The sequence below is a fragment of the Manacus candei genome, unplaced genomic scaffold (genome assembly GCF_025592945.1).
Source record: "Manacus candei isolate 608988 ecotype Guabito, Panama unplaced genomic scaffold, ASM2559294v1 h1tg000065l, whole genome shotgun sequence".
Classification (NCBI taxonomy): Eukaryota; Metazoa; Chordata; class Aves; order Passeriformes; family Pipridae; genus Manacus; species Manacus candei.
The window spans coordinates 12,600,323-12,627,590 of NW_026138113.1; the positions used below are offsets into that span (position 1 = coordinate 12,600,323).

At 42.5% G+C, this 27,268-nt stretch overlaps 1 protein-coding gene across 3 annotated transcripts; it reads left to right on the top strand.

The window, feature by feature from the left end:
* The first annotated feature begins 453 nt into the window (after positions 1 to 453).
* Positions 454 to 27,268, top strand: DYNC1LI2 (dynein cytoplasmic 1 light intermediate chain 2). Of its 3 annotated transcripts, none has more exons than XM_051805790.1 (13): positions 454 to 635; positions 1,265 to 1,338; positions 1,741 to 1,857; positions 7,914 to 8,144; positions 14,404 to 14,570; positions 14,817 to 14,910; positions 15,449 to 15,584; positions 15,904 to 16,015; positions 16,670 to 16,729; positions 17,415 to 17,456; positions 17,885 to 18,002; positions 18,947 to 19,063; positions 24,290 to 27,268. In XM_051805790.1, the coding sequence occupies exons 1-13, from the start codon at positions 541 to 543 to the stop codon at positions 24,394 to 24,396; spliced, it is 1,470 nt and encodes a 489-aa protein (XP_051661750.1). In that variant the 5' UTR covers positions 454 to 540; the 3' UTR covers positions 24,397 to 27,268. The 3 variants fall into 3 exon arrangements, with proteins under 3 accessions (XP_051661750.1, XP_051661752.1, XP_051661751.1); XM_051805791.1 differs by lacking the exon at positions 454 to 635 and adding an exon at positions 851 to 1,110; XM_051805792.1 differs by lacking the exon at positions 7,914 to 8,144 and having other exon boundaries at positions 469 to 635.

Here is a 27,268-nt window from a genome sequence, read left to right on the forward strand (position 1 = left end):
GGATGAAGGTCCCGGGACAGGTCCCGGGGGCTGCAGAGGGAATCACCGGGGATGAAGGTCCCGGGACAGGTCCCGAGGGCTGCGGAGGGAATCACCGGGGATGAAGGTCCCGGGACAGGTCCCGGGGGCTGCGGAGGGAATCACCGGGGATGAAGGTCCCGGGACAGGTCCCGGGGGCTGCGGAGGGAATTACCGGGGATGAAGGTCCCGGGGGGGGCAGTTTCAGGTTCCGGGCCGGTCCCGTTGCTCGCGGCCCCGCCGCCAGCAGGGGGCGCTGCGGCCCCACCCGGCCCGGTGCCACCCAGGGGCGGTGCCCGGGGCGGGCGGTGCCCGGGGCGGTCCGGGCGGTGTCTGTCACGGGGCGGTGCCGGTGGCGGGGCGGTGCCCGGGGCGGGCGGTGTCTGTCACGGGGCGGTGCCCGGTCCGGTCCGGGCGGTGTCTGTCGCGGGGCGGTGCCCGGGGCGGGCGGTGCCGGGGGCGGAGGGTCCGCCGGGCGGGGCCGGGCCCAGTGAGGTCACTCTTTGTGGCGGCGGCTCCAAGATGGCGCCGGTGCTGGCGGAGAAGAAGCTGGGGGGGCCGGACGGGCCCGGCGCGGCCGAGCTGCCCGGCGAGGAGGACGAGGGGCAGAACCTCTGGTGAGCGGCCGGCGGGGCTCGGCGGGGCCTCCCCGCGCGGGCCGGGGCCGGGGCCGGGGCCGGGGCCGGGGCCGGGGCCGGCCGAGCCTTGGCGGAGCGGGGCCCTGGGCCCGGCCCGGCCCGCGCGTGGCAGCGCTGGGCCCGGCGTGAGGGAGCGGAGCCCCCGAAGGGGCAGCGCGGGCCGGAGAGCCGCTGTGCGGGGTTGGTCCGGGAGACCCCATCGCCTGTCCCTTGTTTGTTAGCCCTGAGTAACGCTGTGAAAATACCCGTAACGGCAGGAAAATGTGTGTGAAATGCAGCACCGATTGCGGGGAGCGTTAGTCAGCAGCTGAAAAGTGATGTTCTGTAGTAACGTGGCCTGTCATAACGGAGAACAACTTCAGACGCTGCTGCCCGTGGATTAGAAATCAATTTGAGATTTCTCAATTTGAGAAAGCAGAGCAATTCCTCAGTTTGAGAAAACCTTCCCAAAAAGGTGCCACGCCTTCAGCGTGTTCAAGTGCGGTGGATTCTGTGGCTGTGGCCCCACGGCCGGTCGGCACCAGCCGGAGTGGATGTGCCGAGCCGGGCCCGCGGGCTCTGTGCTGGGTCTGTGCCGGGTAACGCGGCTCCTTTCCCTGCTTTTCCAGGTCCTCTATCCTCAGCGAAGTCTCCACACGGTCCAGATCGAAGCTGCCATCGGGCAAGAACATCCTCGTTTTTGGTAAGTAACACATGTGAGCACTTGGGCGGTGGTTTGTTGTTATTTTATTTGTAGGAACCAGGCGTGTTTAAAGCAACGATGTGAACAGACTGACACATGGGTTTGTTACAGTTAGGTTATGTAATTTGATCTGTGGTCTGGTCTTCACTAGATTTACTCTCTTTTTGATTTACGCTGTTAGATTTATAACATATTTAAACAAATAATAATAGAGAATAAGTTAGTGCTTCATTCTTATTGTTATGGCATAAGCTGGAATACTTGAAAGAGAACAACAAATAACTGTGATTCAGGAATGTACAGTGATGCTTCTGAATAATTAAGTTGTGAATAAATCTTTTCTACGAAGTTAAAGGTAATTCTGAAGGTGTCTTTTTTTTTCCTGTACAAACTTACTGACAGGTGACGATGGTTCAGGTAAAACCACGCTCATGGCGAAAATACAGGGAGCAGAGCATGGCAAGAAAGGCAGAGGACTGGAATACTTGTATCTGAATATCCACGATGAGGACAGAGATGGTAAGTTCATTTAGTACGTAATCTCTTTACTGTAATTAAGTAGCTGACATGCCACGTTAATGATTGTGGTCTCATGAGTGTGTTTTGGGTTCCACCCAGGCAGCTGCTTCAGGGTTGTGCTGTGTGTTTTACCAGCTGCATCCATGGCTGTGCAGTGAGATGTGTTCCACAGTCAGGGTGAATTCCCCCTCCTGCCCTTCTGGCAGCTCGGCCTGTGTGTGAGGAGAAGGTCCCCTTGGGCAGCTCTGGGATCCATTCCCTGGGAGGGGAGATACCTTTGCTGATGTTGACTTTGTAGCAGCTCTAATGTCATTTGCTGTGGCTACTGTGGAAAGAAAGTGATACATCCTGAGAACTGAATTCTGGTGTGGATTTCTGGGCTCAGGGTCTGGGTGTTTTCTTGTGGGGGCTGTGTGTGGAGTTTTGGTTGACTGTAACAGATGTTTTGTTAGAGTTGATTGAGTGAAGAACAGAACTTAGAAGTAGTATTTCCTTTGTTCAAGTTGGAGCTTATCTCTTTACCCCTTGTCTTTTTGTTGGTGTTGATCATTGCTTGTCTCTGCTGTATGGGAGGGAGACAATGACAAGAAAACATGTCTAATGATCAGAATAGTCCTATTTTTGGGAAGTTTGGAGACAGGAAGAGATGAGGATTGAGTTTGTTATCTTTGCTCCTAAATGTGCCTCTGCTTGTCTCATTTTGGACAAGCTGCCAGAGACTCAACTCCTTGGGTTAGTTTGTCTTTAAAAAGGGGAATGACAGTCCCTATTCATGAGCTCCTTCCGAGTTTTGAGTGCAGAGGGAAGCAGTGATGGTGGTTCATCCCTGTTCCTGAAAACAAGTGGACTAGGAAGCTCCTATAATGGTATTTTGGAGCTGGAGATGTACTGAGTCTTGCAGGAGTGATGAAGTGCCATATGTGACTGTTGTTATGGAGATGGGCCCTGCATTCATGTGGCAGGAAACTCTTTGGATACTAAGTTAGGCACAGTGAGAGGATGAGTACATTGCCTGTGTCTTCTGTGGCCTCCTAATCTTGCAGTTCCTAAAAATCTTTTGGGCTGTAATTTGAAGTGCTGAGCCATTCATGGCCCCTTCAGGGTCTGGGTGTCAGTGCCTTCCCTCCTGCACAGCCTGCTTTAGCTCGCTGTGAACACTTCAGGGGGAAAAAGCCCTGTGATTAGCAGTTAAGACAGCCTGTGTCATCAGGCTTCTGGCAACTTCAAAGGAGATGGTATTCTAAGTAGAAAAATGCTTGCTGTGCTGTTTTTCCTGGTGTTATCTATCAAACCTCAAGTGTATCCCTACTTTGGAAATATTTTGTGGCTATTCCTGAGTATCTGAAAGTGATAACTGTTTGGGGTGATTAGGAGAGGCCTGTCATGAGAACTCAGGCAGCACTAGCAGGGGAAAAAAGAGACCTTTTTAACTGACTTGCAGACTCAGTGAGAGAATTCAGGTCTTCATGCATCCTTCTAATGGATGTGTTAGGATCTAATAATACCTCCCTTTTTCCTTTCTGTCTCATTAGTGTCACCTGCAAGCAAAATAAATAGCAAAGTGGGTCAGGACCTCCCAGCAGGCTGAGATAACACTCTTCCTTCTCTAGGACAGGTTCAGATTTGGTTTTTAAATTCTGTGTGCTTCAGATGTGTGTATGCTCAGATATGGATTTGGGAACAAAGGCTGTATAATTGACCCACAATTCTTGGAAGCCACAAGGAAACTCAGGACAGGCATTCAGGAGCTCACTGCCAGATAGGGGGGGTTGAGGGTATCTGCATTTTATTATCCCCCAGCCTATCCCTGACCAGACCACAAGGATTTCCAGGGCTATCAGATCAACACTGGTGGCTGAAACTCTGTAGTGGCATGAGAAGATCTTCTCAGCTTCTTTCCCAAGTGGTAGAGGATTTGTTTGCTCTCTTTGCCTTCCACTCTTCTGAAATGAAGAATAATATTCTGTCCAGGAGAAATATTTTAGTCATAGTGCTGAGTCATTATCTACTTCCCACCTCCCTTTGGAAATCTTAAGGAAAATCTGTGTTGTTTCTTATCCCATCACTCCCCCCTTCCTCTTTAAGGGATATTTGAACTTGGCTTCTCCTACATTTAAAGTAGAATTTCTCTAGATTGCTGGATGCACATCTTAGTTTACAGTTACTTTTGCCCTAAGGATTAAGGTCTTTTTAGCTTGTAGGGATTTAAACTAATGCACAGAAAGCACTTCTTTCTTGAAGGGCCCCTGTGGCTCATGCAGTAACTTTTTGGTTTTTCCTGTCACCTGCTGGTTTCTGGGCAGTGGCCAATGCTGGTCTAATAATCAGAGTAGTCCTATTTTGGGGAAGGTTGGAGACAGGAAGGGATGGGGAGTAAGTTTATCTTTGCTCCTAAGTCTGGAAGTGTTTTAAGTCTGTTTGTCTCATTTTGGGTGTCGCATGGGTGGCCAAATGCACATGGCCCCTGTGTTGGCATCCAACTGCTCCAGGTCTGTCAGGTGCTCCTGGTTCAGTGTGACATGCTCCTGGTTCAGTTCCCCAGGGCTCAGGGGAACTTAAAATCCAAGTCTGCTATTGAATCTCTGCCTGAAAAGTCTCTTTCCTGGGGTACCATCCCAAATTCTGCCCAAGGCATGTGTTTGAGCAGAGGTTTGGAGGTGCCTGAGAGAGAGCATTCTCCTAAATCCCCAGGTACATTATCCCTGGAGCATATGGCAGCTCCTGCATACACCACCACCATCTGGAGGAAAGCACTTACAGCACTGGCTGGGAAGTTAACTTGGGATATTCTCTGACTTGGAGCCCAGGCCTGAGAGCCCTCAGTTAATGGAATTTCTCAGGGAGTGGGGCCGGTTTTAATTTTTGCCTGTCTTTGTGATGAACAGATGTTTTGTGTCTGTGCTGGTTAGTCTGCTTTTGAGAACTGAGAATCTGAATTCGTAGGAGGTAGAAGAGAAGCTCTGCATAATTTCCTTAAAGGCCCTGTGTTTGTAGAGGAGCTTTCAGGATGTCTTGCAGTGATGGGGCAGAGTTACACTGAGGATGTGCAGCAGAGCAGTGAGCCAGCCAGCCTGGTGGGTCAGCTGGAAACTACAAACACCACAGGACTTTCTGAGCTGCCTCAGATTGCAAATGCAACCCAGCTGTCCTGACTGTGCCAGGGAAGCTGAGCCACTCTGCTGTTGAATTCTTACTTGTAACAGAATCAAGCAGTCTTGAGTTTTGCCTCAGGTTTGGACTGGCCTCACTCATATCCTATGCATATTCCAGTTGAACTGGTTGTTCCACATTGAATCAAGTCTTGCTGGTACACTGGTTTCTAATGGGAAAACTGTCTTTTTTGTCAACATCTTTAAAGTGGTTCTTTTGAAAGTTTTCTCCTTTTTTGCTTCTCTTCACAGCTTGGACAAGGGATATCTAATTGTGCCTTTGGAATAAATGCAGATGCAGTTGCAGTTCACACAGTCCAACATCTACAGTAAAATTCATCCAAGTTGGCAAATCTTTTTCATGACTAAAGGGATAATGGGGTATTGACAGGACTTAGAGATGTATTTTAGCAGTAATAAGTAGCACCTGCTTTTCCAACAGGATCTGGTAATGGTTTGCTCTGTTTTGGTGTCTCTTGTCGTGGCCACTATGAAGGGCCCAGTTGTCATTCATTACTAATCAGGAGCTTGATGTGGTGCTGACAAAGCTGACTTTGCCATCAAGTCCTTGCCAAACTGTGAGCAACCAGTGCTGTGTTTTGAAGGGTGTTGTATATTTTAGCAAACGTCAATCACAAGACATATCTATTTCCTGTAAGAAAGGAGCAAACCCTTTCCTTTTCATGCAGTGTTACATGTTTTGTTAAAGTACATTATAATGTGAGTGACAGGCTTCCAGTCTTCCTGGCAGATTGGTTTCATTTGAGTGATAGTTCCAAATGCTTCCTAGTTCCACCTGTGTCCCAGTTCCAGTCTGCATTCCAGGTATTAAGCAAAAATGAAATTCTGAAGTGGGACAAAGGTGTTTAGCAAACAAACCCTTAGATACTGGCTATAAAGGGTGACTTAGAAGCTGTGAATTAGGATATTTATTCATTTTTGTTACTTGCCAAGGTGTGAGAGTCTTTTCTGCAATCCAAGCACTCCCCACAGGAGAATCCATCGAAGTGCTGGTCAGAGCTGTAAACTTTGGTGAGCTGTAGGCAGACTTAGTTATGTTTTTAAAAGTTTCATTCATGCTCCAAGGAGACAGTCGTGCACAGACACAGTTCATGTCTATTTATAGCCTTAGCTCCCAGAAGGCTCACTGGGTGTTTATTCCCTGGCAGGTTGCTGTGTTGGGAATGCACAAAGGAGGTTTCTAGAATGGAGAGTGCAACAGTCCTGCCCAGATGTTTCATTACTGTTGTGTGATGGGAAATGTGTAAATGGGTTCACATTGTGCCCCACCTTGCTTTCTGTTTTCCAAACTTTTACCAGGCCCTCCTTCTATCTTCAGAGGTCTTTGACAGCTTTACATGTGAACATCCAGTGCTGTGAGAATCCCGTGGGACACCAGTGGGATGTGTCCTGAAGTGGGGGGAGGAAGGGGGAACAGTGCTGAATATGCATTTCTTGGATGCACAGGGATTATCCCAGCTGTTTTCTGAGGGGTGAGTCTGAGGTGTGCAGGTGGGAGTGAGAAGGTCTGTAAGTTCAAAGTGTGGCTGTGCTGTGTTTGTGGGATGGCTGGTGTTGGAATGTCTTAGGACAGCCCAACTGAGCTTAAGTAGGAACAGAACAAATCCCAAAGGAAGGCTGCTCATGTGCAGCTTCTTGATGTAACTTGGCTGTTCAGGAATTTTACCCCAGATCTGATTAAAGGGGTAGTATGTATGTGTCTGTAATCTCTTCTCCTTGCAGATTTCTTAATCAAGCTCTTTTCTGGAGCCAGGAGCATCCTGATGGATTGCTTCCTAGAATTAAGTTATGATAGCCACGGTAACTGGATTTATTTTGAGAAGTTGAAAGACTCAAGGCAGGGAAGTACAGTGAGGCATCATAATCATGAAGCTCAGTAGCTGTTTTGAAAATCTGGGTTCTGCAGTGATTGGTTTGCAGATCTGTCTATTCAAGAATTCACGTATGTGGTGCAAGAGAGAGACTCACTGTTCCCTCTGCATAGTGGAGTATGAAGAATACTTAAGAAGGGGTACTAGGAAGAGTGTAGAAGATAGAAACAAAAAATGGATAGAAACAATGTTCCTTTTCAAGAGGAAAAATTCTGAGGATAAAGTAATTTAATTTTTTTTTTAATGTGGACAGAACTGGTTGTTCACAGTATCTGATACATCATTCCTGGATGAAACTTCATTTTCAGTTTTTGTGTTCTTGCCAAGAGTTCTGTTTTGGGGTAAAATGCCAGCTGATCCCATTTGAACAAAAAATGTCCAGCCACTATTAAAACACCTGGAGGAGAAACACAAAAGCTAAAATCCCAAGTCATTTCTCTGGTACTCATCCTGTGAGGAGCTTGCAAGTAGTAGCCAGAGTTAAGTCAGTGTGAATTAAGAGCAGGAGCACAACCTTGTTGGGTAGGTTTAAGTTTATCCTGTGTTTGCTCCTCCCACTCCTGTGCTAGAAAGCTAAGCTGCTTATTGCTTGTATCTTGTTTGCAGCTTATTTCTGGGGAGAGATGTCTCCAGAGTGTTAAACCAGCTCATGTGTCTGGGGGACACCTCAGGCAGGTCCCCCCTTCAACCCCACAGTTTGTGTCATGTCCTCTGGTTTCACTTGCGTGGTTCAAATTCAGGCCTCTTGTGCAGGATTTAAAAGCAGTTGTGTCAGCTCTCCTTAGGAAAAGCCCAAGAACAGGAGTTATTTTTTTTAAGGAAAATATTCTGAACCAAGAAGTGAAAGTATCTGCTGACTAATGTAGGTATGTACATGTGGACCTGTCTTAAAAACAAACAGGCTGCTGGAAGCTGGGCCTTCCATTTAACACTAATGCACTCATCTGTTTAAGCCTAGACCAGCAAAGCCAGGCCTTGACCACTGTTGAGTTACAACTGCACCTTCTCCTTTCAGACCACACTCGCTGTAACGTTTGGATCCTGGATGGAGACTTGTACCACAAAGGGCTGCTGAAGTTTGCAGTGTCTGCAGAGTCCCTGCAGGACACCCTCGTAGTGTTTGTGGCAGATATGTCTAGACCTTGGACTGTTATGGAGTCTTTACAGAAATGGGCCAGTGTCTTGCAAGAGCACATTGATAAGATGAAGATTCCTCCAGAAGAGATGAGACACATGGAGCAGAAGTGTAAGTCTTTACATCCACGTATTCTTGTTCTTTTTTTTTATTAGCTCCTGCTCCTTTCTTTTATAATGATAGATTTCTTTGGATTGGTGTTTTGAGAATGGGTTGGATACGAATGACTTTGAAGTTGTCACAGCAACTCTAATTCAAATAGACTCTATTTGAACAACTCTTCCAGTTTTGCTGTGCTGACAAAGCATCAGGTGAATTATTGGTCCATATCCCATGCAATAATGAGATTTTGATAATTTGGGTTTTAGAAAGGGCAATTTTAAAAAACTAACTCCATAAAATGACAGATTCTCTTCTTTAAAAATGGTGACAAAATTCATTAATGGGGTGAGGTGTTTGCTTTCCTGTGGTATCCAAGCCAGGTCCATTCCCACACTGTGCTTGTCTTCCAGAAGGTCTCTTTGCCCTTGTTTGTCTCGGAGCTCAGACTGTGACCCTGGTCCAGCTAATTGGCTCTCACTGCAGCCATTCCTACCCTGTGACTTCAGGAATGTTGTATAAATTAACCTTCTTTGCTGGCATATCCATGGCAGGACAGAACCTGGCACTGGCAAGCAGTCATTGCTGCAGTATTCTTTCCTTCAGCTGCTTTTTTTCCCTAAAATAGTTCTGAATGTTTCTTGAATTTTTTCTGTTTTCCTATTGAATTACTCCAAAATAAATTCCTTCAGTGGAAAAGCCCTTAGGAATGTGCATTACTGCTCAGGTGAAGTACAGATTCAGGCTGATCCTTGCTGGTTGAGGCTTTTGTTCTGGGCTGGCTCTCTGTGCTGGAGTGTGTAAACCTTGCAAATGCTGTCTGGTATATTCCTGAGGTTCCCTTTAGGGATCAGTGTGATCTCTGGCCTGTGAGCCTTCAGGTGTATTTGTATAGCTGATATCCTTTCTGAATGTTAAATATTATGTTCCCAAAAGCCTTGTACCTACAGCATACCAGCTAGAGTTTAAACTTAAAACCACCTGGGTTTGGTCATCAGGTTAGTATTAGGGAAAACAGTAAAATATGACAGTTTTGAATGGAAAAAGTTCTGGGGTTTTTATGGGGGGGGATTTTTTGAGGGAATGGGAAATGGAAAGGCAGTTCTAGTATCAAAATATAACAGTTAAGTCAACTTGCACTTTTCTGGGACAGCAAATCTTATGGAAATCCAGATAAAGGTGGAGTTTGTGCACTTAAATTTTAGTTTTGAGAAGGGTTTCAGCCTTCACTAAGAGTGCACTCTGTGCAGGAGCCAGTTACATCCATGGCAAAGCTTTAGTGCCACGTCTGAGGAGCTTGGAAGACTTTTCAATAGCAGCATCTTAGAGATATCTAAAATACTGTAGGAACTTCTGGTTTCTTTTTGCCCTGGTGGAGTGGAAGCACAGGCAGGGTTGGGAGGAGTTCCCCACGGGCAGAACTCTGCTGCCATCCCCTGATTTTGGGCTGTGTCAGCACCTCAGTCACTCAGGGCCCCGATGTGCCCAAATTTCCATCCTGCTCCTGTTCCCAGGCACTGTGCAGGACACTTGTGTCACCTCAGATCCTTGTCTGCCTTCTGGCAGCCTGTCCCTGAGGCTGGGTGTGTGCCCAGAGCTTTGGCCATCCTGGCAGTTCCCCTCCCAGCCCGTGGTACCTGTGGCAGTGCTCAGGCCCTGGCACTCCTGGCCATCCACGAAGCTACACCAGCAAAGTGCTCCTTGCTGAAATGCTGCTGCCTGTGCTTCCTGAGGAAAACTGCCCCTGAGAACATGGACAATCACTGTGGTGCAATAGCCCACATATGTAAAAACCAGGCTACTAAAGTGCCTGTGCAGAGCAGGCAGCCAGAGCACAGGAACAGAGTACAGAGAGGTGGGATGTGCTGAATCCACCCCAGTAAACCCCCTGCACCAGGACACCACGTGGCTGGAGGTGTTTCCTGCCTTCAGCAGAGCCATGTTCTCTCCCTCCTGCCCCTGCAGCCTTTGTGGCCCAGCTGAGTGGCTGCAGAGCTTTCCTTGGCTCTTACACCACAGTTCTGGTTGACCCTGGAGAAATGCTGTCCAGGATTATCCCAAACTGCTGCTGGGTTGTTCCTTCTCCACTGCCACGGTCTGAAGAGCTTCCAGAAACTCTTTTGTTGGTTCCCAGTTCTCCATGGAGCTGGACTTTGGACTGCTTGGCTTTGCTCTCAGGGGTTGTGGGACCTTTCTCCACCCAGCCCTTGGTCCTGTGTTTGCTCTTGGAGATACTGACTCTTGGCCTTCTGAAATATGAGAAACTTCCCTTTTGAGTTAGAGCTTCCAGAATGGGAGCAGGACACAGGTGGAAACAACAGGCTGCCTTGAAAGGAATGGAATTGTCCAGGGTATACCAAGAGTCTGTCTGCACTCCTGTCACTGAGCTGCTCTGGAAGTTCCTTGCTAAAAGCTAATGTGAATTCACATACATAATGTCAAATATTCTAATTTAATTCAAGCTCAATTATGATAAATCATTATTTAAATAACACACACTTGATTAATTATTTCAGGGAATATGTAAATTTTGCCTTCCTATTTAAGACAGCAAAGCAGAAAAGACAACTGTCAAGAATCCAGAACTGCAGAAAGGAGGTGTACTTGTAAAATGGTGATTATACTGATGTCCTCTGGAGCATTTGAAGATAAAGAATTGAAACACAATAACATATTTTTCTGAAAATTAATTTAGCTTGAAGGGGATACTACTCAGTTTCAGACTGTTTACCTTTTTTTGGTCTGACATACAGCTGAAAGATTTCCTAAGATAAAAGAAACTTAGGTTGCCCAGGCATCTTTTGCCTAGGAATTCTTTTCACAAGACTAAAATTTATGATCAGTAAAGATGGGGCACAAAAAAGCTAAAAGGTGTGTGAATTGATTTTGAAACTATTTACTAGAGTGTAAATAGGGAATGGTTGTCTCAGAAAAATATTCTGCTTTTTTCTTATACTCCTATTCAGGGCCTTTAGGATCTACCTAATTAAGTAAGTTGGAGTGTTTGCTTCCATTTCCTTGTTGCAGTTAATCAGTACTCCAGGCCTGAGGATCTGATCAAACCCAAGAATAATTGTGGGTGCTTTCTGGTGGTGCTTCCAGTGATTGCATGTCAGGAGTGTTCAGCTGTTCTGTTGGAGTCACCTTGCAGTACCTTGGCTAAATAAGCAGTAACAGGAGAATAAAACAGGTTGCTGGAACTTTGCTTTCATTTGCTGTGTTAAATGTAAAACTCTAAAACTCTAAAAGCCTGGATAAGCCACGAGTTTGGTAGATCAGTCAGTGTGATTTCAATGGAATGCCATCACCTGGGGATAGTTTTTTCATTCTTAGTGCTGATAAGGAGCAAAATGTTACTGATTTGTCAGATGAACAGTTGCTTTTCTGGCTTCCTATTTTATGGGCATCATCTTATGTGTATTTCCTGTTCAGAAACCTTAAACCAAAGTCACTGTCTCCTACTTCTTAATAAAGAGTTACTTTCCATACCCCACAGAATTCCTTAATATGCATTATGTGGAGGAGCAAATCTTCACAGCCTGCTAGAGAAAAGGGAAAAGAAAAGATTGTACAAGTTGTTTGGGCACACAAGGAAATTTGTCCATTAAAAGCTTGAGGGTGGAGATCAAGTGAGAAATGGAATCCTCCTAAAATGGGAGGCCTGGATAAAGTATTAAATTGCTGAGTGTCAGAGAAACACTTCAACTGCAGTGAGCTGCTTTATTAACTGCTTAGAGTGCAATGTTTGACAGCACTGGGGGTACAGGTCTGCTTGGACTTAAGACTAAATTTTGAAAGAGAATGGAGGTTGAATTAAAGTCTTGAAGTGTTTAAAAGCCTGTTGCTGACAGCCACTTCCACTTGTTTCTGGATTAAAGTGGTTTCCCTATGTTCAAGGTGCAGTAGTTGGAGGTTCTTGCTATGGCTTTTACCCTTTAATTCTGGTAGGTATTTGTTCAGAGCATCAGCAGATGCCCTTGTGGACTAAAGCTGAGGGGTGGGTTCCATTTCTCAGTCTCTGTCAGGGGTCAGTGCCAGTCCATGGGTGTTATTAGCAATCCACACAACACTTCAGCTCCACGGGGAAGGTTTTTCCCCCTCCATGTGTGGGTCACCCAGAGTGAGGGGTGGCCTTGGTGGCTGCTCTGGTGTGGCTGTGGTTTGGCACCCCTGTCTTGGGGAGAGGGAGGAGTTGGAAGTCTTGACTCTCTAGGACTGTGGTTTCAATCCCATTCAGCAGAAATCCCTGAGGATTTTCCATCAGACTTCTGACATTTCTACTGTTTAAATTAGGAAAATTCTCGGGACATCTTGAATAATGTTTTGTATTATGTTGTCAAGTCTTACTGTTTTCAGGAGAGGCTTTTATTTCCCAAATTTGAAGGGGTTTATGCTACCAAGTATCTGAGTAAAGAAAAGATTTTTTTGCTTTGATATGAACAAAACCTGGGAAATGAATATTGTCTGATTACAGTGCTGTAATAAATTGAGAGCAGTACTGTCAAATATTCTTTTACATATGACTAAGTCAGAGGGGCTTATCTGAACCATTGTGGGAGTGGTAAATGGTGACTCTTTTAAACTGCTGTGATATACTTCTCTTCAATAGGATTTTTCTATTCTGAGGTAGAAAGAGTCTGAATAATAGTAAAGTTAATAAAAGTAAGTAAGTACTTAAAACCCTTTTCTATTAAGTGTGCTGGAATGAATTTGCTTTTGGTGAGATAGGCAGTACCCACCTGGAATGTGCAGAATGTACAGTGGAATTGTGATCTGCCTTTGCTGAGGGTGAAGCAGTCCTGGAGGGAAGCATCTCTCTGAGCACTGCTGTTCTCTCTCCACCAGAAGGCACTGCCTCCCCACCTTTAAAATCAACTGCAGACCATTGTTTTTAATTTCCTTGGACAGTGGGTTATATTGAATTGGTGATTGGAAGTCTTATGGTCTGTATGTAGTTTGAGGTTTTAAGCTTTTCTCTGGACTAGAGCTCTCTTCTTTTCCACAAGAATCACACAACTTTATATTTCAACTAAAAACTGTAGATTGTGCAGCTTTAAACAGGAGTGTTTTTCTGATTTGGTCTTCCTTCCACACCCCCATCTATTGCAGGAATGGTTCCTATTTTGAAAAGGTACAGTGACTTTATTTTGCAAGGTTTGTATTAGAAACTTCCCTGAGGTTTTACACTTCCTAAAACTCGGCAGTATCAGCTGACCTGCAGTGCCTGGCACAGGGAGGAGGCACTGAATAGACTCCCTTTGGGACTGGGCTGGGGATGGGTGGCTTTTTCCAGGTGTTCTCCTCACTCTGCACACACACAGTCTGCTCCCACTGTTCCTGAAATAAAGATGCCTTCATGGGAGCAAATCATGGAGTGTGCTTGGCTCATTTCTTGAGGGTTCCTCATGGCTGAGGGAGGAGCAGGAGGAGGCTGCAGGTGGGATTGTCACCTGAGGGAGAGTCCAGTGCTGTGCCTGGGAACACACTCTGGACACAGATTTAGCTGCTCTGGGGCTTTCACCCTGGAAAAGGGCATTAAAGCTGTAAATTGCAGCCCAGTTTTGATAAAGCATGTGTGGGGTCACAGTGCATTTCCAGATTGGTGTTAATACTGTTCCTTAGGTGCTGCAGGATTTGATAGTATTCAATATTATTGGGACACGCATTGTTGCCATAAAATTAAAATTGAAAACCTAGAAAGCACCTGGTTTCCCCTGGACCCCACTGGAGTTTTCCAGAGCACAGCTGAGTCTCTGAGCTAACCTGTAGATGTCCTTGGGTCTGTTTTTGTGCAGTGTAGGGTTTATATTTCTAGCACTGTCTGCCTGCAACAGAAATGCAGAGTAATAGAAACTTAAGTAATGACTTTATAAGAAAAAGTGTCTGTTTCAGCTTCGTGTTCTCTGGGTACATTTACATTTTCACCACTCCTTCTGCCAAAATAGGTACAAATTGCACTGAGCAGAGGCTGTGTTGCTAAACTACATTTATGTTTTCTTTTGTCAACTGCCCCTAATGAAACATTGAGGAATGTGCATTTGTACATTCTACAGCTCTTGCAGCTCATTTTGATTATTTGTAATGGCTCCAAATTCCACCTGATTTAGTTTGCTGTCAGTTTTGATGGAGGAGGATTCTTGTGTTTGAAGGGGCAACAGGGCTTAACATGCATTCAGTTCTCACCTAGTACAAAAATAAAAAAAATTGAGATTAATTATGGTTTAAAAAAAACTCCTTCCTTTGTTGTACCCTAAGATCTCTCTCTTTATAGTCATAAAGGAGTTTCAAGAGTATGTAGAACCTGAAGAAGGCTACCAGGGATCACCACAGAGGAGAGGCCCTTCTTCTGGCCAGGAGGATGAACACGTTTCTTTGCCCCTTGGAGAAAATGTGCTGACCCACAACCTGGGGATTCCTGTGCTGGTGGTGTGTACAAAAGTGAGTTCTTCCTTCTGTTGGCTACAATGGAAAAGTTTAATTCCTTTTCTTTTAGAAGGCATGCTTCCTACAGACATGCAGAATGAATTCTGGATTAATAGTAACACAATTCATTTTATCTTTGGATTTATCGGTGGCATTTCAAAACCAAAGGCTCAAAGTAAATGTGATGTGTGTGTAATATTAAAGATGATATTTTGAGATGTGCTGGGATGAAATGATTGTTTTTTCTGGTTTCCCTCCCAGTGTGATGCAGTGAGTGTACTAGAGAAGGAGCACGACTACAGGGAAGAACACTTTGACTTCATCCAGTCACACATCCGGAGGTTCTGCTTACAGTGTATCCTTCCTGTGCTCAAGAGATTTGCTGTAATTTGGAAGCAAGAAAATATGTTTTAATGTTAAATTGCACATAAAGTTAATGCAAGAAATTGCACTTCAAGATTAGTGTGTAGTGTGTGTTGTTTTGAAAATATTGAGAGATGTATAAAATTGTTTACAGTTTTTAAATTGTGCATGGGATTTGGAGGTTTTGTTCCTTTGTCTTACATTTTGTGAGGTGGTTTTTTTTGGTTTTCCCCTCAGAACTTGCAATTTCCATGTAAACCTGAGGTCTCAGCAGTCTCTCCAGTGTTTGACTTGCCAAGTTAAGTGCCTGGGAGGATGGATGGCTTTTGTGTATGTCAAAGAAAAACATCATGAGTCTTGTCCTGTTATATCCCCTTCCTCTCCCTGAGTATTAACTGGCTCCAGGTTTTGCCTTGAACTACTTCTCCAAACTAAATCTAGTATATATAAGTCTATAAACTCCTGTTTTGAAATTATTACTATAATTTATTAACTGTATCCTACATAATTTTCCTTAAATAGCTACTCAGATGGGGCTGCCTTGATTTATACATCAGTTAAGGAGGAAAAGAACCTTGACCTGCTGTATAAGTACATTGTACATAAAACATACGGTTTCCAGTTTACCACACCTGCCTTAGTGGTAGAAAAGGATGCAGTTTTTATGTAAGTCACTTGTGCAGGCAGCACGGCTTCACGTTGTTTTCCTAAGCACTTCATGTGACATGTGTATAAAAATAACCTGAATGGTTTGTGGTGTTTAAAAGCTTCGTGTGTCAGTCTTGTGAAATCCCCAGTTGAAAAAACAATTTAGTGCATATTCCTTGGGTTACTTGACTCAGGGTATTATACCTTTGGAATTCAGCTGAGAATGAGGACTGACCTGTAAGAAAATGGCCTTATTTAAGTAGAGGGCAGTCAATAAATGGTCTCTGTAGAAGAGCTTTTTGTGACTGAAAAGGCAAAGCTTTCCTCCTTTTTGTAGACCTGCTGGTTGGGACAATGAGAAGAAAATTGCCATTTTGCATGAAAACTTCACAACAGTAAAACCAGAAGATGCATATGAGGACTTCATTGTAAAACCTCCTGTAAGAAAGGTAAAAAGGGGTGAACTCTTCCCTGCCCCCCAGCAACTAAGTGCAGTTGGCTTGAATGGCTGCTAATGACTGTTACTATTGAAGAACTCCAAATATAAATGCAACTTTTTTTTATAAATCCAAACGTGTGAAACATCAGGCTTTCATTACCTAGTTATTTAAAATACTGCAATCAAATTCACCTTATTGAATGAAAAGCAGTCCAGAAATATTATATTTCAGATTATACCATTTTTGCACATGTGGGGCAGAAACACTTTTAGAAAATGGCAAATTCTGTTTTAGGACCTCAGCAATTTCCCCCTGTACACACAAGGCACTGAGGTTACAGTGTAAAGGCAAAGCAAGGTGGCCTCAGGACTTTGAAGAGATGCTGGGGTGGCTACTTCCCAAGTGCTCATCTTTCTGGGATCTTTCTACCCACAGGCTGGCAGCAGTGTTAGGCTGCTCCAATATTTTTTAATCTTACTTCTTTTTCTTTTAATGACAATTTCTTTAATATTGTTATTTTAAATGTGAAAGAAGAGTTAAAAAAATGGAAAGAATGGTCTTAAAGATTTGTCTCTCTCCCTTCCCTTTTGATCACAAAAACATAAACAAAAGTTACAGTAATTTCAGTTTTTACTTCTAATAACAAAATGTTTTGTCCAACAGTTAGTCCATGACAAAGAGCTGGCAGCAGAAGATGAGCAAGTGTTTCTTATGAAGCAGCAGGTAAGAATGGAAGAATAAAAATAAGTCCTTACTATATAAGATTTCACTTTAAGTTCTCTGTGGTTATTACCTCCAGTTTTTCATCTCTCCTTTAAATCACTTGGTAGCTGTTTTTCAGCTGTGCAAATTCAGATGTAATTGTGCAGTAAGACTGTATTTTCACAGTAAAAATTATGGCCACTTATCTTGGCAAGGTGAAAGGATGATATGCTGAGAACAGAATAATTTACATGTCAGGGCAGAAGAGGACAATTTGGAATTTCACCACATAGTTGTATTGATCTGTACAATGTAAATACTTTTAAAACCTAACGTCTGAACATTGCAGTTTTCTTCCAGCCAGAGGCTTGAAAGACCTCAAGGTGTCAAATTTGGCTATGTAGTAACTTGTTCTTTTCTTTACTGCTCTATTGTTTAAATGCCTACTAATACTTTCCTCTTGATTATAAATGTCCTGGAGGTTACAGACTGGGGTGTCTGTGATTCTGGCTTAGTGCTCTGGACTGGCTGTATAAGACAAAGGACCAAAGCTTATTTATTCATTGTAGCTCAGTCCTCTAGAGATAGAGCTGGGAAGTATATAAATATCAAAGAGGAATCCTGTAAATATCAGGCAAAAAAATCAATTTTATTCCTTTCTATTGTCTGAAATGTATTTAATACTCTTATTGTGTTGTTGTTGCAGTCATTCCTTGCCAAACAGCCAGCAACGCCTACAAGAGCATCAGTAAGTAGATCCAAGGAAAAGAGTGGGAGGTGTTTTGTTTCCTTCTAGGGAAAAGGGAATGATTCTAATCTGTAGAGGTTCATTTTTTAAATTTAAATATAACCTACATAATCTCCCCAAACTGCAGAAAGCAAATAATAAGGCAGTAGTTTAAAATGTTGCTTATAAATTGCTTCATTCTAATTCACTGTGGAAACGTAGAAATATCTGATGATTATTGACCTGAAATATTCCTACAGTGATTCAGCCTCTCTTTTAGTGGGGCACATCCCCAAAGGGGTTTTGGCTGTTTGTTTTCTTTCTCCAGTGTGCAGCACTGCAGCACTAATATAAAGGTTGAAAAAGTCATTTGTATGTAATGTTACATTTGCTTCATATAACTAATCCATTTAAGTTCCCTAATTAGTGTGATTTGGACTTTTTTTAAGGAATCTCCTGCAAGAGGCCCTGCAGGATCCCCAAGAACTCAAGGCAGAGCTGGTCCTGCCAACGTCCCCAGTGCCTCACCAATCACATCAGTTAAGAAACCAGATCCAAATATTAAAAGTATGAATAAGCATTTTACTGTTTTAAGCATGTGTTACTTCCCTGAAAAAAAGAATCCGATTCTGTAGAAATATTTCTGAATTTATTCACTAATGGTATAGTTAGTTAATAACAGAAATTAATTTATGACATAATTCAGGTTTGATTTTTTTTTTTCCTTCTCTTGTCATTTATCTGACTTGAGTTGGAGTTCTGTTCCTGCCAAACAGTCAGACAGAGATCAAATATATTGTGATTTCCTTCAGTTGCCCATGTATATGTAATATGCATCAGTTGGATTGTTAGTTTATACTTCATATCACTTATCCTGGAATCCACAGTGAAAGCTGTTCCTCCAAAGCCTCTCTGGAATGTCGTTTTCTGGGGCAGATGAAGTCCCTTGGCAGTGACACCTTGCCCTGCCTCAGCCCTGGGATGCAACTCCATGTCATTGAGGGCTTTCTTTCGTCTCCATTGGCAGGGCCAGTGTTGATTTTTGTTTTTGTGGTGCAATACCTCCCTTACAGGGATAAAATGCACTTCTGGGTCCTGTGGCATTGCTGGATTTCCACGTTCTGATTTATGGAAAGTCCTGTGGCATGAAAGGCTGCTCTGGAACATCTGTGCAGTTTGTTAAGAGGCTTGTCAATGTTTGAATTGCACAGCCATTCTTAATACTTTTGTTCTTGGCTTCTACGTTTTGGGAGAACCCCAAAAGCATACAAATATTTAGATTAAAATTTGATGACCCCCCCCAAAAGCGGTAACATGCTTTCAGTCATTTCTGACTTTGCCAAAGTATGCAAAGGAGCAGTGTCTCTACATTGAGCAAGGACAGACTCTCATATCTGAGGCTTATTTCCTTGATTAATAAGAGAGTTGTATTTATGTATATAAAAATAAGTGCTGTCATTTACCAGCTCTGAGTGCTCTGTGTGATGTAAACTTATTTGGTTTTTATTTAGACAATGCTGCAAGTGAAGGTGTCTTGGCTAGTTTCTTTAACAGTCTCTTGAGCAAAAAGACTGGCTCTCCTGGAAGTCCTGGTGCTGGAGGAGTGCAAAGCACAGCCAAGAAATCAGGTATTGCACTTGTTATTGCAGCTCGTTTTGCAGATTTATAATATTTTATTTGGCCCCCATTGCTCTAACTGGGTGTACCTTTTACACTGGTCAGTCAAGTGACAGACCTTGACAGGGCCAAAGAACTAAACTACTGCAACATCACAACTCCAGGGCTTCTCTTGAGCCTCTTATGACTCAAACCTTTGAGTGAAGTTGTACTGCTGGGATATCAATAACATTTGGGTCTTGATCATACTCAAAAAGTGATAATTTCGTTTTCAGCTAGAGAGTTCCTGCCTTTCTTGACACTTTGCTATTGCTTGAAGGAGATGCAGTTTGTTGGATTTGGACTGGAGTTAGCAGTGAAACTATTGAAATCTCTCCAGAGTTCAAGTTGAAATGAATTCTTATGACAGCTTGAAGTTATTCTCTCATGAATTATTCAGTATTTGTTGTGACCTAACACAGCTGATAACACTGATCAGGTGGATTCAGTCTGTGTACATGCCTGGGACTGCACTGGATGAGATATGTGGGGATAAGTCATTGCACCAATTTAGGGGAATATAAAAGAAACCTGTCAGAACACTTGGTACCTCTACAGACCTCAGTGGTGTAAAATACATGGTTATTCCACCCAAAATTAGAAATGTCCTACTTTGATTATTTAACTGTTTCTTTTCAGTACTGGTGTTGCATCACAGGGAGTGTTCAGGAGCTTTCCTTCCAGAGTTCTTTCACTACTAAATTACTGATAGACCTCAGGCTGAGGAAATGATGTAAACTGTAATGGTGATGCCAAGCCCACAGTTCCTCCTGCTGAGAGGGAAATGTAAAGCTCAGACAATCTGAACTGGAAATGAAAAATATTTGATGCCAGCCACACTGATGGTGTGTCAGTCAGAGACCCAGAGCAGCTGGACTGTGGGTATTGGAACCAAAAGTATTCCTGCAGAGGGGAAATAAGGATCTTTTTTTTAATTTTTTTAAATTTTTTTTTTTAGTTGGGAAAGGTTGTATATGACATTCCATGCTCTGAAAGCTCAAAGATGGCTAGAATTTGACTTAGAGCCAGTCAGGTGGGGAGGGTTGTGTGTTTTGTTTTAGCATGATGAATTCTGAAATTTTGTCTTTATTATAATAAATAAATTTAAATATAACAATAATTTTTTTGTATTATATATTATTTACATAATATTATTGTATCTGTTTTATAAAAATACTTCACTAATTCTTTCCTAATCCAGAGTGCCCTCTTCAGTTAAACACTGAAAGGTGTCCCCTGCTTCTTCAAAGGCAGCCTTGTGTTGCTACTGACCACAGTGTCAAATTAACTGGTTTCATAGAAATAGAATTAGAAATGTTTTGTATTATTCCATCTATGTTTTTTATCTGAAGCAAAATCAGATGTTGGGGAGTGCCTGGCTAGTGATTAAAAAGCAAACAAACTCTGAAATAAAAGCCGTGATGTCATGTCTCCAGGAAACTTATTCCAGTACTTAATAGCTTTTTTTCCCCTCTTGTACAGTCAGTGTTTCTTCATCCCAATACTGCTTGTCCTGTTTGAGTGGAGCTGGAGATCAGTGTGACCCCTTTGTCCTTGCAGCATTTGAGAGCTGTTCCCCTTTGCCTGTGACTTTTGTCTGGGCTACAGAACCAGACCTGGTTACAGGATGTGTTTTTATGGCTCTGCCAGTTCTCCCTGGCCTGTGCTCAGGTGCCCTTTTGTTTTGGTGCTCAGGGATGAGGGTGGTGTCAGACAGGGCTCTGTCAGCCCTGAGCAGGGGCCCTTCCTGTGTACTACAGACTGTGCTGCTGTTCAGACATCTCTGTGCCACTGGGGTTTGTCATCTCTGTCATACTCATCAGGATTTTCTGTAACAACTCAGCCACTTTAGACTGCCTCCTGGGCAGTCTGTCTCAAAAGTCCTTTCCAGTCTGTCTCAGATTACCTCAGTGTTTCAAAGGGTTGTATGTTTGCTTAATCGTTGTTTGCCACTCTATCATTATGCACAACTTTCATAATTTATATAAATAACTTCTTTCCTCCAATCCTGTCTTTCAAAATCCTTTGTTGTCCCTTCATGCTGCTTACCTGATATCCGATATCTTCAACAGTTGGACAGGGTAGGTTGATAACAAAAGTATTGACCAATACTGTGGATAACTGATGGGTAATTTTATGAATTAGAATACATGATTCCTCTGAAATACCAAGGCTGTTTTTTTCTAGTTTATTTATATGAAGGTTATGTGAGATGTGATATCAACCACTTCTCCCTTCTCCACAGGACCTGTTACCTGTCATAGAAAAAAACTTGGGTGGCTTGACAGAACTTGTTGGTAATAGATCCATGTTGATTGTTGTGCTGTTTGTAAGCACCTACAACTTAATTGCAATTTCTAGAAAAATCACTAGAGTAAAAACTAACTAGTCTGTCTTAGGCTATACTCTTTCCTCTTTCAGTCTTCTAGAACATCATGTGCCTTCCAGGAGTTTTTAAAGATAATAAATGGCTTTGTGTGCCCTTTTTATTTACTTTTTTTTCCCCCTTGTGTCAGCATTAACTTCTAATTTAAATAGGTCATTTATCTCCTGAAACATCTAGAGACAGCAGTCATGCATCCTGTCTTAACTGTCTTGGGTTTGTTAGAGACTAAATTAGCCAAATTAGTCTTCTGCTAGAGGCTGAGCTGTTTTCCTTATTAGTTTGTCCTTCCTTAGTTCCCATCACTGGCTTATCTTCCCTTGAACATGAGTGATTAGCACGTGGCATGCAGCACTCCAGAAACATCTCACTGTAGATCTAACTGGTGCAGCAGTTCTCTTGCTTGGGTGGAAGGACTCTGAGTGATCTCAAGGTCTCAGTTGGCTTTTCTTGGCTGCATCGAGTTGGCAGCTCACGCTCATCCCTGACTTTGGGAACAGAGCAGAGGCTTTCACTCCCCAGTGTGCCTGTTCCCTCTCAGCTGCTGTGCTCACACCTGATGTGCAACTAAGGGGAGATTTAACTTTCCTGAGGAGGTAAGGGCTCCTGGTGCTGGGATCTGAAAGCTCCCATTGGGTTTATGAATAGCTGGTCATCACTTGTTCTCCTGTGGAGGAGCTGAGGAGAATATCTTGGAGAAAGCCTTATTTACAGCAGCACCCTCTGTGTGAGTAAATGTGCTAGAATTGTCTTTGTAGGCATTTTAAATGTCTGAACTGTTTAGAGAGCCCTAGGTTTTCAGAAAGTTGATGACAAAAATATTTAGCTTTAAAGAGACCATCTGTTTCTCTCGTAGCTATGAATATCCTGAGGGTGAAATGTTGAGATTGTGTCACAGGATGAGAGAGACATTGTGGATCTCAGCATCCTGGTCAGCCTAATGATGGATTGGTCTCTGCTCTGTTAATCCTTACCTGAGAGAACTCTCTTATCTGGGCAGATGCTGCAGTGTCACGTCCATTTTTCATGCTGTGGAATTCCTCAAGCCTCTTGTTTGCCTTTATATTTCTGGGCTGTCTCTCTTTGATGTCTAGACCGTGATATTTCAAAGAACTTCAACTGGTAGTTTCTGTGGTGGATTATTTTGCTTCACATTGTGTTCTAGACTTAATAAGGTTTCATTTATATTCACAAGAAGATTCTTGCAAATTCTAAGGTTGCCTTCCGCCTGCATTCCTGTAAAGAGCTGGGCTTGTCTGCTCTCACTCTGACCCAGCAAGGGAAACTTGGAACTGTGCAGGACACATCTGGCTGCCCAAGGCCTTCACCATCCCTGACAGATCTGTGGGGAACCTGGAAGCCAGGTTCAGTATCACTGATCCAGAACTGAGGGCAATTTTTATTGGCTTAGGAACAGCTCCTTGTGTTCCTCCTCTGGGAAAGGTGCTCCCCTGCAGTGGTGGTGAAGGGGTGGGTGGGGTTATCCCTGAACAGCTTGGAATGCTCTTCCTGCCCAGGCTGAGGGATTTCAGGACACAGCTGCTTGGTGAGATTTTGGGAGGCTTCAGGATCCAGTTCATCCAGCGTAAAAAAAACCCTCCAGTTTTTTAGATCTACTTTTGTTTAAGCAAGAATTTTGTGTGGGTTGTATTGTCTTAGGGTTTAGGATTTTTTAACTCCAAGGTACCATTAGTCTCCATGAAAGTGTTTTGCATTTTAAGTTCTGGTATAGTTGATGCACTAATTCTTAAATTCTGTTGAAATACTCCTACTCTGAATAGGTGCTGTTAAGAGTGCTATGGCTTATGAGTAGTGCTTAAGTCTAAAACCTTCATAGTGAAGAAAGGTACCCTTTTAACTTGGTTATGTCTTTGTACTTTGGAAAAAAACACTTAAATCTCTAACAGTCAAATCTTGCCTTCTTAATGTTTTCAGCATGTACCCTGGAAAAAATCCACCTAATATTTCACACACATTTGAGCTGGAAAACAGATGCTTGTTAAATTCTTTGGCTATGTAAGGAAGCTGTACATGGTTATATAATCTACTTTTTGTCTAAAAATATAGCTTTTTAATCTTAAATGCTTGTATGCTCCACACATTAGGATATATTGTTCCAATTTCAGTGATGAATTTGTCTGTGGGTTTATAATTTTCAGAATGATAGAAGGAAGCTGATGGTTCAGTTAGGGAATTGTTCAAAAGTTTGGAGTCCAGTATAAAAATGTCAGATATGCCTTTCCATGAAATGCTTCAGAGGGTCTGTTTCCAATTGAAGAAGTCCTTTGAAATGACTGCTTGGAGATACTACATGAATATGCAATTCATGTCCCCTTTTTTAAGGGGGGAGTTCTTCCTGTTAGTTGTTTAATACTTAAAGTGCAGCAAGTACAAGTGCAACTAAAGGTGATTTTTTGGTAGCAGGTGTCCCACATACCTTATGGGTAAAACTTGGGTTTAAATAAAGTCCTTGCTGTCAGTGCTAATAATAGAATTGTGTATGGTTAGGTTTTATGGAAAATCCTAAATATGGTTATTTTTAAAATGTTATTTGCTATAAAACATATCACAGGTATTTCTGTGCTTTATGCTGCTGTAGAATTCAGCATTTCATCTCTTTTTAAAGTGACTTAAACCTTAGTATTTATCAGTCTTTACACAGGCAACACCCTGTATTGTGCCATGTCTTGGGGAGGTGCCAAAATAACGAGAAATAAGCAATATCTTGTCATATAAAAGTGATTTTTATGAAAACTTTACGTATTGGTTAAAACATTTAACTAAAATTTGACTGCTCTAACCATTTTCTTTTTAGGACAAAAGACAGTTTTGGCAAATGCTCAGGAGGAGCTGGACAGGATCACTCGGAAGCCAGACCCCATGGTAACAACAAACTCTCCTCCAGCAGAGAATGAAGCTTGATAGCACGTCACAAATGCATCTGTAAATGACCAAATAACTATGTATAGTGATCTGATAAGACCAGGAATTTTCTGCTATGGCAGATGCTATCAGTTTTCTTGGGGCAGGGGAAATGAGCTTACTCCATCATTGCCTTGTCCCAGTCAAAAGTGCACATTCAGGAAGTTTGCATATAAAATCCCTCTGTATAAGATAACCATTTAGAGTTTATATAGGGCAATTCTTTTGGTTTGGAGGTAAAGCAGGTGCAGCTGCATTTCCTGTTGTGAAGAACACAGAGAAGCAAAATGGAGAATTCTTTTTAAAGTACTACTGACTGCACACGAGGCAAGGAAGAGCAATGAAACCTTCTTTCAGAGTTACTGGAATTGGCTACTTGTATGTTTGCAAATGCATTGTATTCTTGGAGTGGTGGGGGTGGTGGTGCAACAGCATTAATTAGGTGAAAGAAGCCTAGGTAGGGGATGGACCCTGTAAGGGGCAAAGGAATTGGGACAGTGAGAAACCAGAATGTTGGATTGACTGGAGAGGAGCAATGTTGTTAAATCCTGTGTTTCACACGGGGTAAATAGTCACTGTTTTTAAAAGACTACTTTACATTGGAGAATTCCAGGCCAAACACTAAGAACCATGGGAATTTATTCTTGTTATAAATCTTGTTTTAGTTTTTAAAGAAGTCTTAAGAGTGTGGATGCCCTTTCTGGTGTAGCTAACAAAGGGAGAAACTAAACTTGTTTAGATCCAAGTGCCTGGCACAGTGTGTGATGTGTCTTTAGAAGGTGCTTGAACTTATTGTGCACTGTAGTACAAACAGTCACTGTTTGGTTTTATTTTAAAAACAGTAGTTTGGCAGTTTGTATTTAATTTTAAATCCTGTTTTCTGATAGCTTCTGCCTTTTTTTATGCCAAGAGGCAAGCCTATGAAGAATGGTGGGTGACGGATCATTTTCCCATAATGAAATGTGCTACAGAACACTCTCAGTCATTTTTTTTTTTCTTACTTTTTTTTGTAACTAAATCTTAGCTACCAAGCTAAATTTGATTCCTGCCTTACACCTCTGAAGGTTTTTAAAAAAAACTTTCAAGGCCCTAGTTCCAACCAGGTGTGCTGCAGGTGCAGCCAACTCCAGTCGTGACGGTAACCTGAAAAGGAGGAATGTGTAGGGACGGACGTGCTGAAGAGGTGGGTTTCTGTTTTCTTTCATGTAGCATTTCATTTGGAAAGATGGGCTGGGGGTGTCCCTGTTGCTGTAACAGAGCTCTGTCCATGGTCACACAAACCATCATTCTGTCAAAGCAAACAAACTGCTCTGGTTACTGAAATGGCACTTTGATTTTATACACAGTATGCTTGTTTTACATGGACACACTACCAGAAATTAGAGATACCAAGCATATGCTGTGCTCTTAATGCTGAAGGGAAAAACCACAATTTGATTTATACAGAGTTTACTTTTTATTGATATGAACTTGTTGTACTAAATCCAATGTCTGGATATAACTTCCCTAATATATATTGTTACTTAAATATACAGAACTAGACTGACCACTAACACAGTGCTGGGTGTTAACCTCAAATCCTGTGTGACATCAAGAGGCTGTTCATGTAAGTCTGTCTAAACACCTAGGAAGCTAAGAGTATTTACTTGCCTCTTACAAACATTAACATGAGTATGTTACTTGTGCCAGTTTTTTTTTGTTGAAAATACTATATTTTTCTTTTTTTTTCTTTTTTTTACTTTTGTAATAAACGGTATGACCTGAAGTTACACAGCTGTCTAGATCACAGTTACACTAAGCCTGGGGCTGGGGATGTGGATGTACTTGCTGGTGTAACAGGTGCCAGTTGCAAGTTACCACACCAGAAGTGATTACACACTGTCCTCCTGACACTGAGAGCTGAGATTGGAGACCAAACCATCACAAATTGGACAGGAAAATGGAAAAAGTGTGTGATTGGAATGGGATACAGTTTGAAAACTTCAGTCTGAAACTGCCTTTTTTGTCGTCTAACCTGATAAGCACTTTTCTAGCAGTATGGCTAAAACTTAAAATTGAAGTACTTTCCAGATCTATAAAAGTGTTAAATATACTAAAATGGATCAAAACTGTTGATGTATAACTTACCAGCTTTGCAGAAAGACAAAAGAGAACCAGATTTCCAGTTTCTAATTGCAAGTGAATGCTCCTAGTTTATTGAAGAGAGTTGTAAGTAATGTAGCATCCTGTGGTTGCCAAGGTCTGTGGGCTTTGGTGAGCTGCACAGTTGTTATTCTGGTATCTTCAAGCATTGGAACCAAAGGCCAAATGCAAACAGCCTTTACATTTTCAAGTGAAACTTCATTTTATTTGCAGATACACTTGTATGGTAGACTGTTTAAACTATTATATGCCTATATTTATATGCATTATAGTGACTGCATCTACTGTTCATGTTTAAACTATGAAAACAAAAGATGAAAGCATTCAACTTGAAGCAAATAGAAAAGTTTAAAGATTGGCCCTCCATAAAAATGCTGTGATTATGCTGCTTGATTTTAAGTTTGCACTTTTTTTTATTGGCATTTTAAAAAAAAACTGTTTAAACTGAACAGAATTTCGTATTTTATTTAATTTAACTACGTTGGAAGTGACTGCTCTGTACATCGTGAACTTAACAATATACATGCTGTAAATGAAAGTTCACTGTCCTGTATACTAAGTTTATTGGGTTTTTTTTTCCAACTTACAATTAGGACTGCAAATGTATGAACAAACCTTAGTCCAGTTGTATGGCTTTAACCAGGTGCAGTCATGTGGAACTTTGCTTTCTAGTGCTGGCAAAACGAGGACGTCTTTAATTACTGGCTTCAATAAACATGAATCCAGACTG

What these genes read in the sequence shown, in the direction of transcription:
- DYNC1LI2 (XM_051805790.1), top strand. Translation starts at nt 541, where the DNA reads ATGGCGCCGGTGCTGGCGGAGAAGAAGCTGGGGGGGCCGGACGGGCCC. An exon ending in TAAAACCTCCTGTAAGAAAG is followed by an intron (nt 16,016 to 16,669) that starts GTAAAAAGGGGT and finishes TTTGTCCAACAG; the next exon opens with TTAGTCCATGACAAAGAGCT. An exon ending in TGTTTCTTATGAAGCAGCAG is followed by an intron (nt 16,730 to 17,414) that starts GTAAGAATGGAA and finishes TTGTTGTTGCAG; the next exon opens with TCATTCCTTGCCAAACAGCC.